The sequence below is a fragment of the Lepisma saccharinum genome, chromosome 29, assembly GCF_977018435.1.
Source record: "Lepisma saccharinum chromosome 29, izLepSacc3.1, whole genome shotgun sequence".
Taxonomy (NCBI): domain Eukaryota; kingdom Metazoa; phylum Arthropoda; class Insecta; order Zygentoma; family Lepismatidae; genus Lepisma; species Lepisma saccharinum.
The window spans coordinates 14,699,442-14,716,533 of NC_139257.1; the positions used below are offsets into that span (position 1 = coordinate 14,699,442).

General features: G+C 42.7%; 1 protein-coding gene across 1 annotated transcript; it reads right to left on the reverse strand.

Moving 5' to 3' along the window:
• Positions 1–867: 867 nt before the first annotated feature.
• LOC145981523 (uncharacterized) lies at positions 868–15,828 on the reverse strand. Its single transcript, XM_083114822.1, has 3 exons — positions 15,735–15,828; positions 13,584–13,850; positions 868–1,346 (listed from the first exon to the last, which is right to left on the reverse strand). Exons 1-3 carry the CDS (start codon positions 15,758–15,760, stop codon positions 881–883), a joined length of 759 nt encoding a protein of 252 aa, XP_082970948.1. The 5' UTR covers positions 15,761–15,828; the 3' UTR covers positions 868–880.
• Positions 15,829–17,092: the final 1,264 nt, after the last annotated feature.

The window sequence follows — 17,092 nt, forward strand, 5'->3', positions numbered from 1 at the left end:
GGTTCCATTTCTGCTACATTTCCATATCTGGTTCGAATCCCTATTTGACCCCCCCCCCCTGGTTCGAATCCCGGCTTGGGTGTTCTTCGTGAGTATCCCATTATATCATCACTCGCCCTACACATCACTCATCTCCTCGATCATCCAAAAGTGGTACGGATGTTCCATTTACAACGCAACCATGCGATGCATCAGGAATGGAACACGACTGGACTTTCCTCTGTTTCTTTCCAAGCAGGAGAAAATGTAATCTCATCGCATGGTTGCCAGGTGCAAGTAAGTAACACTATTTTCATGAAAATTTCCAAGTTTCTTCTATATTGTTTTCAGTAATTGCATGATGTATACAGTTTCGAAACACACCTTTTGTGGCACTGAAACACCAGCAGTGTTGCCAATGCACAGTCTTAATTTCTAAAAACAACGATTTTTGCTAGTTCCCCCTTAAAGTCGCCTCATCCGATTGGCTATCGGTAGAAATGAACATTTCATTTTTTCACTGCCATAGATGCCGAGCTAATCCCCCTAACCAAACTGAAAATTACCGACGGCATGTCCGTACATGTGTTTTATGTGCCATTTTTCATGCTCTGTAAAAAATTTCATTTACATTTCCTGTTACATCTGGCAACACTGCGTTGACACTAATGAAATCCAATCATTGTCCCCCGGTTTAAAAATATATGCATGAACAAGGCTTCAATTTGGTATAAGGATTATATGTGTACCACTTCCGGTCCAAAAGTTGTACTATCCCCAACTTCGGGTTGCGTTGTAAATGGAACACCCTGTAGAAAGCGAAATCAATCAATTAACGATAGGAGTAGCAAAGTAAGAAGCCGTTTTAATACTGTAGAGATTTACAAGGGTGCACAGGCCCTCACTTCTTGGAGGAGTGCGTCGAGGGGATGACGCTGGTGGATGGCCTCACCTTTCTGGGATTCTGCAGCATGATGGCCATTCGATTCCGTATCGGGTGTTCCTCCAAGGGCTGCAATGTCTTCAACTCCTCCATCCCCACCCTCTTCGCGGCCCTGCTCGACGCTCGATTGGTGCAGAGCGTCGCGAAGACCGAGCACCCGTGCACGGTCGCGGATTCGATGCCCGTTCTCAGCAGGGACCTGGCTATGCCCTTCTTCCTGAACTCGCCGTCGACGCCGAACCAAGGGAACAGGTAGACCTCCTTAACCATGAGTTCCTGGGGATTGAGGGAGGACACGACTTGGTCGTGGAGGGCCTCAGCCTCCTCCGAGATTCGAGGCATGTTCTCGTTGCCCTTGGCGAGGATCTTGGTCACCAGCAGAGCGACGATCCTGCCCGTTCCTTCTTGGACGGCAATCAGAGACCTTCAAGACAAGCAAACGCTGCAGGAGACACTGAAGAATTTACTTTTCCGACTGCACCCGTGTATTTTGCATTGGATCGCGATCCATCTACTAGCCAAATTCTTTCTAGGTTTCTGAACAGTTGCAGCGGGTATATAGAAGGGCTGGGGCATACGTAGTGGTAACTATATTTTTCCTCAAAGTTAAACGGTGGTGGTACCGTAATATGATCTTATATCCTAGGGAGCGTGGCACCCGTAGTATGTGGGCACGTCACTAGATGGGAGTGTGATGAACGGTTATTGTACGGACAACGAAGTTAGTATAGCCTGACAAGTTAAGTCCCGATATGAGCAGATCGCTGCGGAGCACTTCCTATTACGTCATCCTCCCCACCACTCTTCTATGTACTAGTCTGGCCTTGAGAGTACGAGTGGTGCCAACTCAGCAAAATTAAGCTAAAACAAATATGACAAACGATTTTTACAGTGTAGATTGACGATGCCTGCTCATATCAGTTTATCAGTGGTTCATTTGATTTAATCCGGTCTTTGAAAATGCGTGCGGTGCGCGGATCAAAAACTGTAGTATTACGCACGCGCGTTAAGGTTTATAACGAAGAGAAACTACTGGGCGAATGACTTCATTTTCTGAATGCGACATCGAGCAGTGGCCTGGTTTTTTTTAAAGTCGAGTGGGGTGGGGGTTCTTTTGTTTATCGTACAACAATCACTACGAGAAGGCAATCTGATAACACGCTTGCCTGTGTTATTTTTTAAAGCATTGAAATGTTCTTGCTCTTTACTCTTGGCTGCATATTTTTGAAATGCAAAAATCAAATCATGCCGGGTCCAATCCACAATCTGCTCTGGAAAGCCCCTCAGAGGACAGGCCAGATAAATTGTTCACAATGTTGCAACATATTTGCGAAATCAGGAGGAGTTACATAAACTTTAGTATAATGTTGTCGAGTCCACAAGCGCCGCCACGGGAGAATCTAAATGGATGGTTTCTCATGTTTTTAAAAGGATTGGATTGGATTGATTTGTTGTTTTAAGTCCACTTTATGCACAGTAAGGCTAATCGGGACTGGACCTACAGTTTAAAATGGGATCCGAACCACTATGTGCCTCACCCGGGAATCGAACCCGGGACCCCTTGATTGCAAGGCGACGACGCTACCACTGCGCCATCGGGGAGGCCAAGTTTTAAAAGAAGGAAAAGAGTCGTTGCCGAAAGGTGAATTGAATTTCTGTACTCCGACAGGTTGAAAACAGCCCAGGAAAAAACTAATAAAAATTTCGTTGAAAATCCTCAGACCATTCCACTCCCTCCAGGTTGTAACACTGCGAAGCAACGTTGCTGCTGAGAACGGAGTGGGGAAATGTGGTGTGAGATGTGCAACAGCTATTTGCAGCGTCTTGTTTTTAAACTTGTCAAGTTATAGTAAGGTGTGTTTTATACAGCGTAGGTTTAATTATATTTCGGGGGTAGCCACAAGGACCTGATTGAAGCTGTAGGGAATAGTGCCTTGCCTCTTTTGTTCCTGTAAGGCTCATATGCTTACAGAGTTGTACAGTGTCTCTCAAAAGTTTTAGGACAACGACATTTTAAACTAGGCAACCCAATTTACACAAGGCGTTGGTGGGTTGCGTGTAGAGTTAGGCTCAATTTCAGGGTTGCCACATGCACAATAAATATTTATAAAATACGCGAAAGAAATAAAAACAAGTATTAGTGTATAAAAGTATTAAAAATATCACTATTATATGGCAAGTGACAAAATTCTTTCTCAAAGAAAAAGAATAGGTTTTCTAGTATTTCATCGCTGATGAGTCTACAGAAAGGGAAAGAGGTAAGAGAAAACGAGAGGTGACAAAGGACTGGAGAAAGAGAAAGCGAAAGGAGAAGAGGAAAAGTAAAGGAGAGAAGAGAAAAGAGAAGGAAAACGAGATGAGAGAAGAGTGGAGAGTAGAGTAAAAGAGAGAAAAAGAGAAGAACGAAAAGAAGAGGAGAAAAGTGCGTCTAGTCGGAAATCTAAGACAGGAAAGGAGATACGAGGAGTGGAGATGAGTGGGGTGGAGATAAGATGCGAGAAAAGTAGGGAAGGCGATATGAGATAAAAGCAGAGGAGAAGGAGGGAAGAGAAGAAGGAGAAGAGAAGAACAGAAGGGACTGAAGAGAAGAGGTAGTTGCAGAAAATATCGTCTCAGCGTCAAGAAATCGTGCATTGGTCAAATTATCGACATGAAACATTCAATAACATTTTGAAATGTATTGGAGAATGTATTAGATCGGTGCGAAATGCCTTTTGGCTTAGTTCAGAGCAAGGTAAAATCTTCCATGTAAGATCTTTCATTTTACCTGCGATTATACCACTAAAAACATGAATGTAATTTTAATATTTATAAGAATTATCCAATTTATGTCCACTTCTCGGTTCGTTGAAATGGAGATTTTGTAATTTAATATTTCTCCTCCTCCCATCGTTAATTCCAAACAGAATCATTCCGTTTCACACGGCGTGGACAATGAACGCAATGCGATAGGTCCTAAACTTACGAAAATTTTCTACCACCGGAAGGGTTTGAACCTACGACCATCAGACTGCCAGTCCTGAACGGTAATCACTACCCTACAAGCTTTCGCTCCTGAAAGTAAGTAGAAGGAGCTGACCAATGTGAAATGTAGATGCAACTCTCCTCCTACATCTAATGTGCAAACAATACTTGTTTGTAACGATCTTCCTTAAGAGGTGTTCTTTTTTTAATTCTCCTTTTATTATAAACAAGAGCATGTTAACATTATTTGTAATAGCGGTGTATAGTGGCTACATTGTTCTGCAAATGGAATTTATAAAAAAATAAACAAATAAATGAATTGACACACGTTCAAAGGGACATTTTAATGTATAAGATCGTGAATTATGATACTCTAATGATAATTGTGTACTGCTTCAAAGACATTGACAAATATTACTGAAATAACTATTTATATTTGTGACAATTCAGGACATACTAATTTTACCCCTTTTCCCACTCGAGTTCAATGCAAGGATACCTCCGCAAATATCGAATGAAAAGTTCTCATCATGTGCAATTCTCCATTAAATGTTTTCGCCGAGTCGTACTACCTTCGTTTTCTTTGTTACAAACAAGTATTGTTTGCACATTACATGTAGGAGGAGAGTTGCATCTACATTTCACATTGGTCAGCTCCTTCTACTTACTTTCAGGAGCGAAAGCTTGTAGGGTAGTGTTTACCGTTCAGGACTGGCAGTCTGATGGTCGTAGGTTCAAACACTTCCGGTGGCAGAAAATTTTCGTAAGTTTTAGACCTATCCCATTGTGTTCATTGTCCACGCCGTGTGAAATGGAATGATTCGGTTTGGAATTAACGATGGGAGGAGGGGAAATATTAAATTACAAAATCTCCATTTCAACGAACCGAGAAGTGAACAAAAATTGGATAATTCTTATAAATATTAATATTACATTCATGTTTTTAGTGGTATAATCGCAGGTAAAATGAAAGATCTTACATGGAAGATTTTACCTTGCTCTGAACTAAGCCAAAAGGCATTTCGCACCGATCTAATACATTCTCCTGTAACGAGTGCACTCACGATCCCCGAAATGACGTGTCAATCATACCCCGGCACGGGGCCAAACGTCGTTATGTGTACGGGAGACCGGTCGTGACTCTCGGTCCAGGTTTTCAAGTTCGGTACTGAGACGGTCGTTTATTGTCATACTATTGCGAGGCGGAGATTAATACCTTGAAAAGTTACACTGTTTTGTTTACCTTTGATATGTAGATTCGAACAATCATAAAAACACTAATAGCATAATATCTGGTACCTGAAAAACGTCAAATAACAACACTGACGGACGGTAAAAAGTGAATATATATTGTAACAACAAAAAAAATATTGCAATAAACAACTGTTTACAAAGCCTCCTCAAACTCTCACATCATTCACTCTATCTCTCTTTCACACACATGAGGTATTTTTACATGTGAAGTATGGATACAAATCATGGATCTCATTAACATATCATTCCTTTTAATTTTTAAACCTTTATGTGAATTTAGGGCATTTGTCTGCCAGCTCCTGTGCTCTTTTAAATTAACTTAAGTGCCAGCCCTCGGAAAGCGGTTAACTAAGACAATGGGTCGGCGTGGTTAAATCTTTCGTTCGAATGAACGTGTGCATCGAGTCGTAAGCTCGACATTATACAAGTTTCCCGGACGGGGGCATTACACACAAGCCTCTCTCGTCCCATGAGAAAAACTACTTAATTACATAATGATGCAAAAAACTTAATTGGCTCCAGCTGCCGGAATACACTAATCAATCGTCGGCGCGAGCAAAAATTACCTTAAAAACCACTATGCAACAAATAATACTATTTCACGCACACGACCTTGCAATAAAATTTACGCTTTCCACAATTAAAAGGGACTCATCAGTCAACTATTGACAAGTTAAATGGCGCGACGGGGCGGTCGGTTACACAAGAAATGGAGCACACTTTGACAATTTACACTAAATATTAAAGAAATGAAATGGAGCTTCTAACGCTGAATGCAGACAATTAAATTAGAACATCTGAACATGAAATAACCCTTTTTTTTACAATAATACCAAAAATTATCAGACGCGGAAATTAGGTTTGGGTTTTTCTGAGTAACTTTGCGAATAAGTGAGACTTCGGCGTTAACTGTACGGTGTTGATACTAACGACGCACGTTTACATGAACATAGACCCTCTGAAGTATACTGTACCAGACTCTGCTACATGGCGCGGTCATTCATCTCTCCTGGACGCGGGACTTGCACACGGTTCCTTTGTGGCGAAATTGTCCTCCGAGGTCGATCGCGACGAAGAATAATTGCGACGATCTGGTGTACTTGCACCTCCTTAGAACTTCGGGCGTTCCTCTTGCCACTAGCGTCGGATGTACGTGGTCACGCGCCGGTTCGGAATCTCTCTGGTGACGGGCTTCGATTTCGGCGTCGTTCTGGAAGCGTCGTTCTGGAGTCGTCCTTCAATCTCTCCCTCTGGCTTCGATCGGCGTCGTTCTGCAATCATCTCTCTCTCTGGAAACGTCCTTCGGGCTTTGGTTGGGACGTCGGTCTGAAAGCGTCCTTCGGGCTTTGGTTGGGACGTCGGTCTGAAAGCGTCCTTCGGGCTTTGGGCAGTGTTTGGTTTTGGTGTCGTCTTTGGCGTTGGCTGACTGGCTTCATCGGAAGATGGCGATGCATCGTTGCGGGGTCAGGGAAGTCGACAGACTCCCTTCTCTATCTTCTTTAGCCCTCCATCCTTATGTAGTCCACGCTTGGCAAAAACAAATCACCGCGTAATCTTCACCAAAATAAGGCGCACACTGGTAACTCTCTATCTGCAAGTCGCTCACAGTACGTAAGGAAACAAAGTTCACGGACACAAAGCAATGATCACGCGAGAGTGTAGCGCGGAGATGCTCTCTCTATGAAATCCGGGTAAAAACTGTCTCTGGGATGGTAGCACCGCGTATTTAAGAGAGATTCAAAATCGTCCGTTGAAACCCACGCTCAGGTAGCTTGGCTTCGCTTTTGGAGGAGATGCGAATGACCTGTGTCCATTGTCTTGAAACTCGGTCACCGAGGCGTCTTCGATCCTTGCAGGCTTGGGGTCTAGCTGATATCTCTGGTCATCCGTGAACATGGGTTAGAACGCCTGCTGCGACTCAAGCTCGGTAGCGGCGAAAACAATCTTTCCTTATCTCCGCGTTGGTGCAAATATGTCATGTCCTAAGCCGAAAAGACAGTTCCGCTGTCACTCAAGAAAAACCTGTCCCCAGCTCCCGACGTGTGGCTCGGATACAAGTTTATTCACAAAATAAGATCAAACCTCACACTTTCATGTTTGTGCATAAAATGAATCAATAAACAAAAAATAATTTTTATCGAACTGCGTTTTACATGTCACTAGATACCGTGACATCTCGCCCTCCTTCCGATCAAAAAATTCTGTAGGCGTATAAAATTTTTTACTACTCAGGGGCATGAAATTTTGACTACAAATTTTTTAACACCCTGTACAAGAAAAGTCAACCAGTTCGATAACACAACACACATGATATAAATGATACCTCCAATTTACATGATAAATATGCATATTATACACTCAATAATTTACACAAAAATAGGATAAATGTACCTCACATCCTTATCAGAATTCAAACCAAAGACACGCTTGTGCTTTTATATCGCGCTAACCACTCTTGGCGCTTTTCGTCGGAGCAGTTCCACCTTTTGCAGTTCTCTGCAAAAATACGGCCCGTCGTACATGAAAAACGGCTTCTTGATCTTTCCCTTCACTTGCATAGAGCGTGGAAAGTGCGTTAGGAAGGCTTCCCTAAACGCCGAGTACGAATGAAAGTGTCTTTCATTCTGATCCAGCCAGTTCTTTGCTCGACCTTGCATCCAGCCTTTCAGTACAAGCAATCGCTCTCCATCCGTCAGTCCTAACTCCCGGGCTGTTGCTACGAATTCCTCGACGAGGGCAGACGGCGATATCCGGTCGTCCCCGGAGAACTTCTTGAAGTTTTTCTTACATTCGGACGGGTACAAAGCTCTCGCCGACGGTGGTTTAGACCATATGTCGTCCCGGCTTGAAGTTTGGGCTTCGAACGGTCGCGACGATGGAAGATGTAGTCTCGATTCCACTTCGCTTCCTCGGTTGACACCTGTAGTCGGCCTTGCGTCACTCGCGCTTCTTGAAGGCGAAGGAACTTCAGCTGGCTGCGATGACGTCATAGCTGCCGGCTCTCGCGGTGATCCCGGAACGTCGGCTACGTTCAATTGTTGCAGTTTTTCCTCGATTCCCTTTATCTTCTCGGAATTCCCTTCCGCTGGGTTCGCTGCTCGCCGCACTTGTCGCTCGGGGGCATCGTTGCTCCGATTGCAGGCAGACTCCAGCTGTGCACATTGCTGGCCGATGTGTTGCAAAGCTCCTTCCTGCTCACTTACGCTCTGCGCCAGTGTTGCCACCTTGGCTTCTTGGTCCTTGATGCGAGCGTCGGTCTCGGCGGTCCTGGATTTGATTCGAGCCTCGGATTCTAGGATCGTTGGGGGGAGTTGTCGCGTCATTTCCTCTCCGGAGGCGCGAACTGTTCCTTGGAGGCGTTCTTCCATCCCTCGTACGTTGGTCTGCATCCTGGTTTCCAACCCCTGGATATTGGTCTGCGCCTCGGTCTGCAACTTCTGGCTGGTGGTTTGTACCTTGGTTCCCATTTCTTGGATGTTGATCCGCATTCTTTGCATGCTGGCTAGCATCCTGGTTTCCATTCCTTGGAGCATCTGGAGGATTAGCCGGAATTGGTTGTCAACACTGCCACTTCCTACGTCATCTTGTTGTTCCTTGCTGTGGTCATCGTCCGCACGTGATGTACCCCCTTGGGCACTTGGTATCTCCCTTTCCATTTCTAAAGGGCTCTTGCACTGGAGACAAACCGGTTCGGCTCCCTCGCTGTCGATTTCGAAATCAGCAAATTCTTTTCCACAAGCCTCGCAAACCATCATGACGTCACTCTTGTTCAAACAGTCTATACGACGATTTCTTAATCTCATGGAGGCCTTTCCCTAATTATCTGCTCAATCTTCTGTCGCACTTAGGAACAGTTACGCAAACTTACGCGAGCTCACACAAAATGTGAATTACAAATCGATACATAAAAAGAAAAAGGAGGTCCGTCGGGAATCCCTTATCCCGCAACTCAACCTGATGCCATAACTTATGCCAACAACCAAAAAAAGTACACAAAAAGTACATAAAAAATGCCCTATGCAGCTGCCCTTGCTGCTTTCGCCGAAAAAAATATTTGCCCTATTGTTACCAATTACGCCCAAAAACGTGTCCTTACACGTGAACATACGACAAATACATGAAAATAACCCTCGAAATACAAAACGAAAAACACACAAATAACCCGGAACCTAACACAAGAATTTTATGCATGACGTATACAAAAATGAAATTTCTACCGCTCTCGCAACCTGGTTTTCCTGGAAAGACATGACAAAAGTTGCCGTCCCTGTTCGGGCGCCAAATGTAACGAGTGCACTCACGATCCCCGAAATGACGTGTCAATCATACCCCGGCACGGGGCCAAACGTCGTTATGTGTACGGGAGACCGGTCGTGACTCTCGGTCCAGGTTTTCAAGTTCGGTACTGAGACGGTCGTTTATTGTCATACTATTGCGAGGCGGAGATTAATACCTTGAAAAGTTACACTGTTTTGTTTACCTTTGATATGTAGATTCGAACAATCATAAAAACACTAATAGCATAATATCTGGTACCTGAAAAACGTCAAATAACAACACTGACGGACGGTAAAAAGTGAATATATATTGTAACAACAAAAAAAATATTGCAATAAACAACTGTTTACAAAGCCTCCTCAAACTCTCACATCATTCACTCTATCTCTCTTTCACACACATGAGGTATTTTTACATGTGAAGTATGGATACAAATCATGGATCTCATTAACATATCATTCCTTTTAATTTTTAAACCTTTATGTGAATTTAGGGCATTTGTCTGCCAGCTCCTGTGCTCTTTTAAATTAACTTAAGTGCCAGCCCTCGGAAAGCGGTTAACTAAGACAATGGGTCGGCGTGGTTAAATCTTTCGTTCGAATGAACGTGTGCATCGAGTCGTAAGCTCGACATTATACAAGTTTCCCGGACGGGGGCATTACACACAAGCCTCTCTCGTCCCATGAGAAAAACTACTTAATTACATAATGATGCAAAAAACTTAATTGGCTCCAGCTGCCGGAATACACTAATCAATCGTCGGCGCGAGCAAAAATTACCTTAAAAACCACTATGCAACAAATAATACTATTTCACGCACACGACCTTGCAATAAAATTTACGCTTTCCACAATTAAAAGGGACTCATCAGTCAACTATTGACAAGTTAAATGGCGCGACGGGGCGGTCGGTTACACAAGAAATGGAGCACACTTTGACAATTTACACTAAATATTAAAGAAATGAAATGGAGCTTCTAACGCTGAATGCAGACAATTAAATTAGAACATCTGAACATGAAATAACCCTTTTTTTTACAATAATACCAAAAATTATCAGACGCGGAAATTAGGTTTGGGTTTTTCTGAGTAACTTTGCGAATAAGTGAGACTTCGGCGTTAACTGTACGGTGTTGATACTAACGACGCACGTTTACATGAACATAGACCCTCTGAAGTATACTGTACCAGACTCTGCTACATGGCGCGGTCATTCATCTCTCCTGGACGCGGGACTTGCACACGGTTCCTTTGTGGCGAAATTGTCCTCCGAGGTCGATCGCGACGAAGAATAATTGCGACGATCTGGTGTACTTGCACCTCCTTAGAACTTCGGGCGTTCCTCTTGCCACTAGCGTCGGATGTACGTGGTCACGCGCCGGTTCGGAATCTCTCTGGTGACGGGCTTCGATTTCGGCGTCGTTCTGGAAGCGTCGTTCTGGAGTCGTCCTTCAATCTCTCCCTCTGGCTTCGATCGGCGTCGTTCTGCAATCATCTCTCTCTCTGGAAACGTCCTTCGGGCTTTGGTTGGGACGTCGGTCTGAAAGCGTCCTTCGGGCTTTGGTTGGGACGTCGGTCTGAAAGCGTCCTTCGGGCTTTGGGCAGTGTTTGGTTTTGGTGTCGTCTTTGGCGTTGGCTGACTGGCTTCATCGGAAGATGGCGATGCATCGTTGCGGGGTCAGGGAAGTCGACAGACTCCCTTCTCTATCTTCTTTAGCCCTCCATCCTTATGTAGTCCACGCTTGGCAAAAACAAATCACCGCGTAATCTTCACCAAAATAAGGCGCACACTGGTAACTCTCTATCTGCAAGTCGCTCACAGTACGTAAGGAAACAAAGTTCACGGACACAAAGCAATGATCACGCGAGAGTGTAGCGCGGAGATGCTCTCTCTATGAAATCCGGGTAAAAACTGTCTCTGGGATGGTAGCACCGCGTATTTAAGAGAGATTCAAAATCGTCCGTTGAAACCCACGCTCAGGTAGCTTGGCTTCGCTTTTGGAGGAGATGCGAATGACCTGTGTCCATTGTCTTGAAACTCGGTCACCGAGGCGTCTTCGATCCTTGCAGGCTTGGGGTCTAGCTGATATCTCTGGTCATCCGTGAACATGGGTTAGAACGCCTGCTGCGACTCAAGCTCGGTAGCGGCGAAAACAATCTTTCCTTATCTCCGCGTTGGTGCAAATATGTCATGTCCTAAGCCGAAAAGACAGTTCCGCTGTCACTCAAGAAAAACCTGTCCCCAGCTCCCGACGTGTGGCTCGGATACAAGTTTATTCACAAAATAAGATCAAACCTCACACTTTCATGTTTGTGCATAAAATGAATCAATAAACAAAAAATAATTTTTATCGAACTGCGTTTTACATGTCACTAGATACCGTGACACTCCAATACATTTCAAAATGTTATTGAATGTTTCATGTCGATAATTTGACCAATGCACGATTTCTTGACGCTGAGACGATATTTTCTGCAACTACCTCTTCTCTTCAGTCCCTTCTGTTCTTCTCTTCTCCTTCTTCTCTTCCCTCCTTCTCCTCTGCTTTTATCTCATATCGCCTTCCCTACTTTTCTCGCATCTTATCTCCACCCCACTCATCTCCACTCCTCGTATCTCCTTTCCTGTCTTAGATTTCCGACTAGACGCACTTTTCTCCTCTTCTTTTCGTTCTTCTCTTTTTCTCTCCTTTACTCTGCTCTCCACTCTTCTCTCATCTCGTTTTCCTTCTCTTTTCTCTTCTCTCCTTTACTTTTCCTCTTCTCCTTTCGCTTTCTTTTTCTCCTGTCCTTTGTCACCTCTCGTTTTCTCTCACCTCTTTTCCTTTCTGTAGACTCATCAGCGATGAAATACTAGAAAACCTATTCTTTTTCTTTCAGAAAGAATTTTGTCACTTGCGATATAATAGTGATATTTTTAATACTTTTATACACTAATACTTGTTTTTATTTCTTTCGCGTATTTTATAAATATTTATTGTGCATATAGCAACCCTGAAATTGAGCCTAACTCTACACGCAACCCACCAACGCCTTATGTAAATTGGGTTGCCTAGTTTAAAATGTCGTTGTCCTAAAACTTTTGAGAGACACTGTACACACATTTGCACGACGCTAACTTTAAGGATGTATTGGTCACCTATCATTATGGGAGACCAGGGTTGCGTGATCCCCCTAAGCTTCGACCCTTCCTACAGAACACTATGGCGAGGCATACATTGAAACTTAACACAATTGATACCACAACATTTGTTTTTACATTGATATATGTTTGAGGTTATTTCATTGTGTATTTAAGAAGTAATTTGGCCAAAAGTAAAGTAATGCAAAAGGATCACTTTGCCCCGGGTTCGGGACAAAGTGATCCCTTTTCAAATTGTTATTATCAAATACGATTTTAAGTATAGAATTAATTAATTTTATTAATAAAAAGTAAGTAACTCACAAACACGTTGAAGAAAACAGGTCTCATTCAGAGAAGAAAATATGAAACAGGTTAGGTAGAGGCTACACGATATTCTAAACTGCTTACTTTGGTTCAGACGTGCCAAAATACAACACTCATCGGCTACAACACACTCAAGATGGCTGCTCTGCAGTTGACATGTTTCCCGCTTGGAAGCAGCACCGTAAAGTGCATATTTTTCGGGAATTACTTTGCTGCAGGGGATCGCTATGCCCCGGTCTCCCCTATCCTATACCTGGTACACATGATCTTCATTGCTCATACATTCCACAATACCATACACTGCGCGCTTTGATTTGTATATTTTGGATTTTGGTGCTGGTCCAAACTACTCGCGAAAGAAAGTAGTTGCCATAACTTATGCCTCATCCCTCGTGGAACCAACCAAGGGTGTCCGCATATTTTTCTCAGGGGGGCAGCAGTGTTCAAACTTGCAAAAAAGACCATGTCAGGAAATTTCAATATGTAAGTTATGGTAACAAATGCATTTAAAATTCATGAAACAGGGAGGAGAAAAACAAACCTCAGAAATGAAGGAAAGACGGGAAAGAATACTGAAAAGGACCAAAAACCAGAAAAAATCGAAAATGCAAAAGAAAAAAATACAAAATAAAAACAATGTTTTCCGGTTGTAACTGAAGGGTTTAAGATTGTTTTCAAGGCTCAGGAAGAAAGATGACCATTCATGCCACACACATACCTCCACTCGCTCATCCAGAGGCGGACGACATTCTCCCACTTGTCGACCATCTCCTCGTCCAGGTCCTCCTCCAGCGGGCTCCAGCGCTCGCTCCCTTCCAGCAGGTGCCTCCGGAAGAAGGCCAGCGCCGCTTCCAGGGTCCTCCCCACGACGCCCTCTATGCGGACGCTGCACAGCACCCGGCGCCACACCCTGGCCACCACGGGGCCCTTCTCGGCGGGTTCCCTCAAAGAGCGCCTCTCTTTCGTAGCGACGGCTTTGTCTTTCCTGAGGAAGAGGCACTAATCAGCGATGCCAACCCTATCATAATTATGCTATACCTAGTGGAATTTGGGCTTCGTTGGCACTTACCGATTTGCAGACAAACTCAAGCTAAGCTCACGAGGTACATCGATGGTCGCGCATGGTCTCAGAGACCTGGTTTTCAATTATTAAGATCAGATCTTTTCTATCAACAATTGAGATTCTATAAAATTATAAAATGACACTCTTCGTTGGTCGGGCACGAAGCAGCAGGCCAGATTTTCAGTAAAAACTAGGTAAGCCTTTAGTCACATATGGACTCAGCAGCAAGGAGCTTCAACGATCCTCCCAGCGGCTCGAAGGTCTTACTAAGGCCCGCTGTTTCAGATAGATTAGTGTATCTATTATTATTTGTGTTTTTAATGTGTGAGAATTTGTATATTTTAAGTGTTCACTTAACATGTCGTCACCAGATGGCAGGACTGTGTAGACTCTCTTCTTTGGAGACTGTTCAGGGCGTTGTATATACTTATCGGGAAAGACCCGTACTGAACGAGAGAACAGCAAGACACATATTTACACAGTGATCGACTCCACTTCAATGTACTCCAGTGTTGTTAGTGTTAATTAAATAGCGTACATAGTCAGTCCAGTGTTTAATTACGAAACGCAACACCCGCCTTAGACGAAAGCATTTTCCTTAGCATATTTCTTAAAAATTTGTGCCATGACCTAGATGATACCGTGAAAAGTGAAAAATCTTATGGGATATCTCAAGGATAGAACCCGTCCTGTTTCCGTAGCATTTTTCGTAGCATAACCAATCAGAAGCGACCTCTAGGTCACGAGTGCAGTTGTAATGGCGGCCGCGTGAGAAGTAAACAATGTATCACTTCACACTTTTAAAAGCCGATAACTATTCAACCGAGAGGAATAACGTTTCGTGTAAAACATTATTAGGTACAAAACAATGGCGCAGCTTAAATACATACTTTACAACGTTTACTGTACACGTATGAAATAATACTTTAGTTGTTTCAAATGTAAACACCGTGCACTCACCATAGATGATGTAACTCTACGTGCCTTTCGTGCAGTATGTATTATACATTGTAATCGCAAAAACTAACCGAAATGTTCCATGAAATGCTTTCATGGAACATTTCAATCATCCATGTTGTATCTAAAAGACAAGTACATAAATAGACTAAATTTGGAGCCGAATCTCCGCTTGAAAGTTTTAAGTGTACAACCAGACATCAAGAAACTGTGTCAGGCTATGCAGGCACATCCTTCTCGCTAGAGACTCTAAGGATTTACAATAAAAACTCCAAAATTGTGCTTGACATTTTGTTTACAAACTTATTTTTGTTCTTTACGTTTTTTCAATAACTCTGGAAAAAGTACATGAAAATTAAAGTTATTTATGTACCTCTTAGCATACATGTGTTTCACATTTTATTTTTGTTACTAATCATAAAGATTGTAAACATAGGAACACCCAATAAAATAAAAAACGTAGGATTCTAATGTTTATTTATTTACCATATTTCCACATACAGCCCGAATGCCATTTCGGTCTATTGCAGATACACGCCTCCAACATTTCAAAAGGTCAGCATATCAATCAGGCAGCTCCCTCAAAAGAAAAAAAAGAAAAGTCCCCAAAACCCACTAGTCTATTAGGAGAAAACCTATGGGGGTACATTAGACGTTTAGTTACGACTAAAGGGTACAATGAGAAAAAAGTTTGAGAACCACTGCACTAAATTATTGTCAAGATTTCTCTTAAGTTTGGGTAGGCTGAGAATACTTCACGGTGAGCTAGTGCCCACCCTCGCCCATCCAGTGGCAACGCCCCTACAAGAAAATTAAATAAATTACAAAATTCAATCATAAATAACTTACCCTTGAGGTTGTTCAGCCCCTGACATCGTTCACGTGATAGCAAACGTTGAGGGTCGACAAACTATATTGTTTCACGAGAACACAACGGGACAGGTACCAGGATACAGTCTGTCCATTGTTGGTAGTTCGCAAGGTGATTGTTGCAAACCTTTACCGCAGAATGTTCTGCTACGCATACAACAATACAATGCTCGATACAAATAAATGATAATAAAATAAAATTACAGGCCCAATGCACCCAAAAATATATCATGAAATAATACGTGTACATGTGATTATTAAGCAAGCAGACATGTAACAAATAAGCATAACAAACATGTAAGCATTTATGAAAAGAAAATTAGAAAGTCAGAACATATAACTCCAAGAATATTAACATAACCAGATATAGGCTACTTCCGAAAGTTAGGAAACTTAACAGAAATATGGAACGATTGTGTAGACATACATTAAGGAAAACGCATACTTGCAGGTGTACTCCAAAAAGAGGAAATAAATATCAAGGCGCTATATCCAGGGCGATAACTAGAGACCGGATATTAAAGGAAAGTCCTTTTTTTATTTTTCAACACGGGTCATAGAATAAATAACAACAGTGTTGAAAATTTATCTTCCAACAAGATTCCATGGATTTGATTTCCTTTTCTTTTTTCATCTTTCAGCCCCTTTTTTTAAATACATTTTCCTTTCTGGTCCATTTATTGACTAGCTTTTCAGCCTACATTACTTTTCCCCCTTTAAAGAAACTTCTTTCTTGATCCCCTTATTGACAAGATATCAAATTGTTTGTAAGACTGTTTTTTCTTCACATGACCTAATTTCACACCAACAGGGAAAAAGAAGAATTCCACTTCATATAACGAATACATAAAAATTTGCCTCCGATAAGATTGTGTAGAAAAATCATATTGAAATAGTTCGAAACGTTGGAGATTTGGAAAAGACTACGACTATTATACAGGTCAGTTGAATAAATTCTACAGGGTGGCTCAATAAGTCACTTAACACCCCCAGTACAAGGCCACTGCAGCGCGCAACATGGAAATGGTGATGACCAATCGTTATCAGGCCAAAGGGGAACCACATTGACGCCACCCACACGGTCGGCGACCATCTTAATGTCCGCCATCTTGAATTCAACTTCAGAATTTTAAATGGGAAGGGGGTCGTGTGACATATCAAAATGGGCTAGAATTTCACGAGAAATGCAATGGTGAAGGGTTTTTCGACGTATATTTCACCAGTAAAAAGTTATGACTGAATTCTTGTACCAATTAGCTCCTTTTCGAGGTGTTAGAAAAATGCCTTAAAATTTGTTTAGCGCATCGGTAATGCATCGAGATCAAAGTGACGTCTAG

Excerpts from the sequence above, each read along its gene's own strand:
- LOC145981523 (XM_083114822.1), bottom strand. The coding sequence starts at position 15,760 with ATGTCAGGGGCTGAACAACCTCAAGG. Across the intron at positions 13,851-15,734 it reads GGGGCTGAACAACCTCAAGG|GAAAGACAAAGCCGTCGCTA; the intron begins GTAAGTTATTTA and ends CCTCTTCCTCAG. Across the intron at positions 1,347-13,583 it reads CTCTGGATGAGCGAGTGGAG|GTCTCTGATTGCCGTCCAAG; the intron begins GTATGTGTGTGG and ends CTTGTCTTGAAG.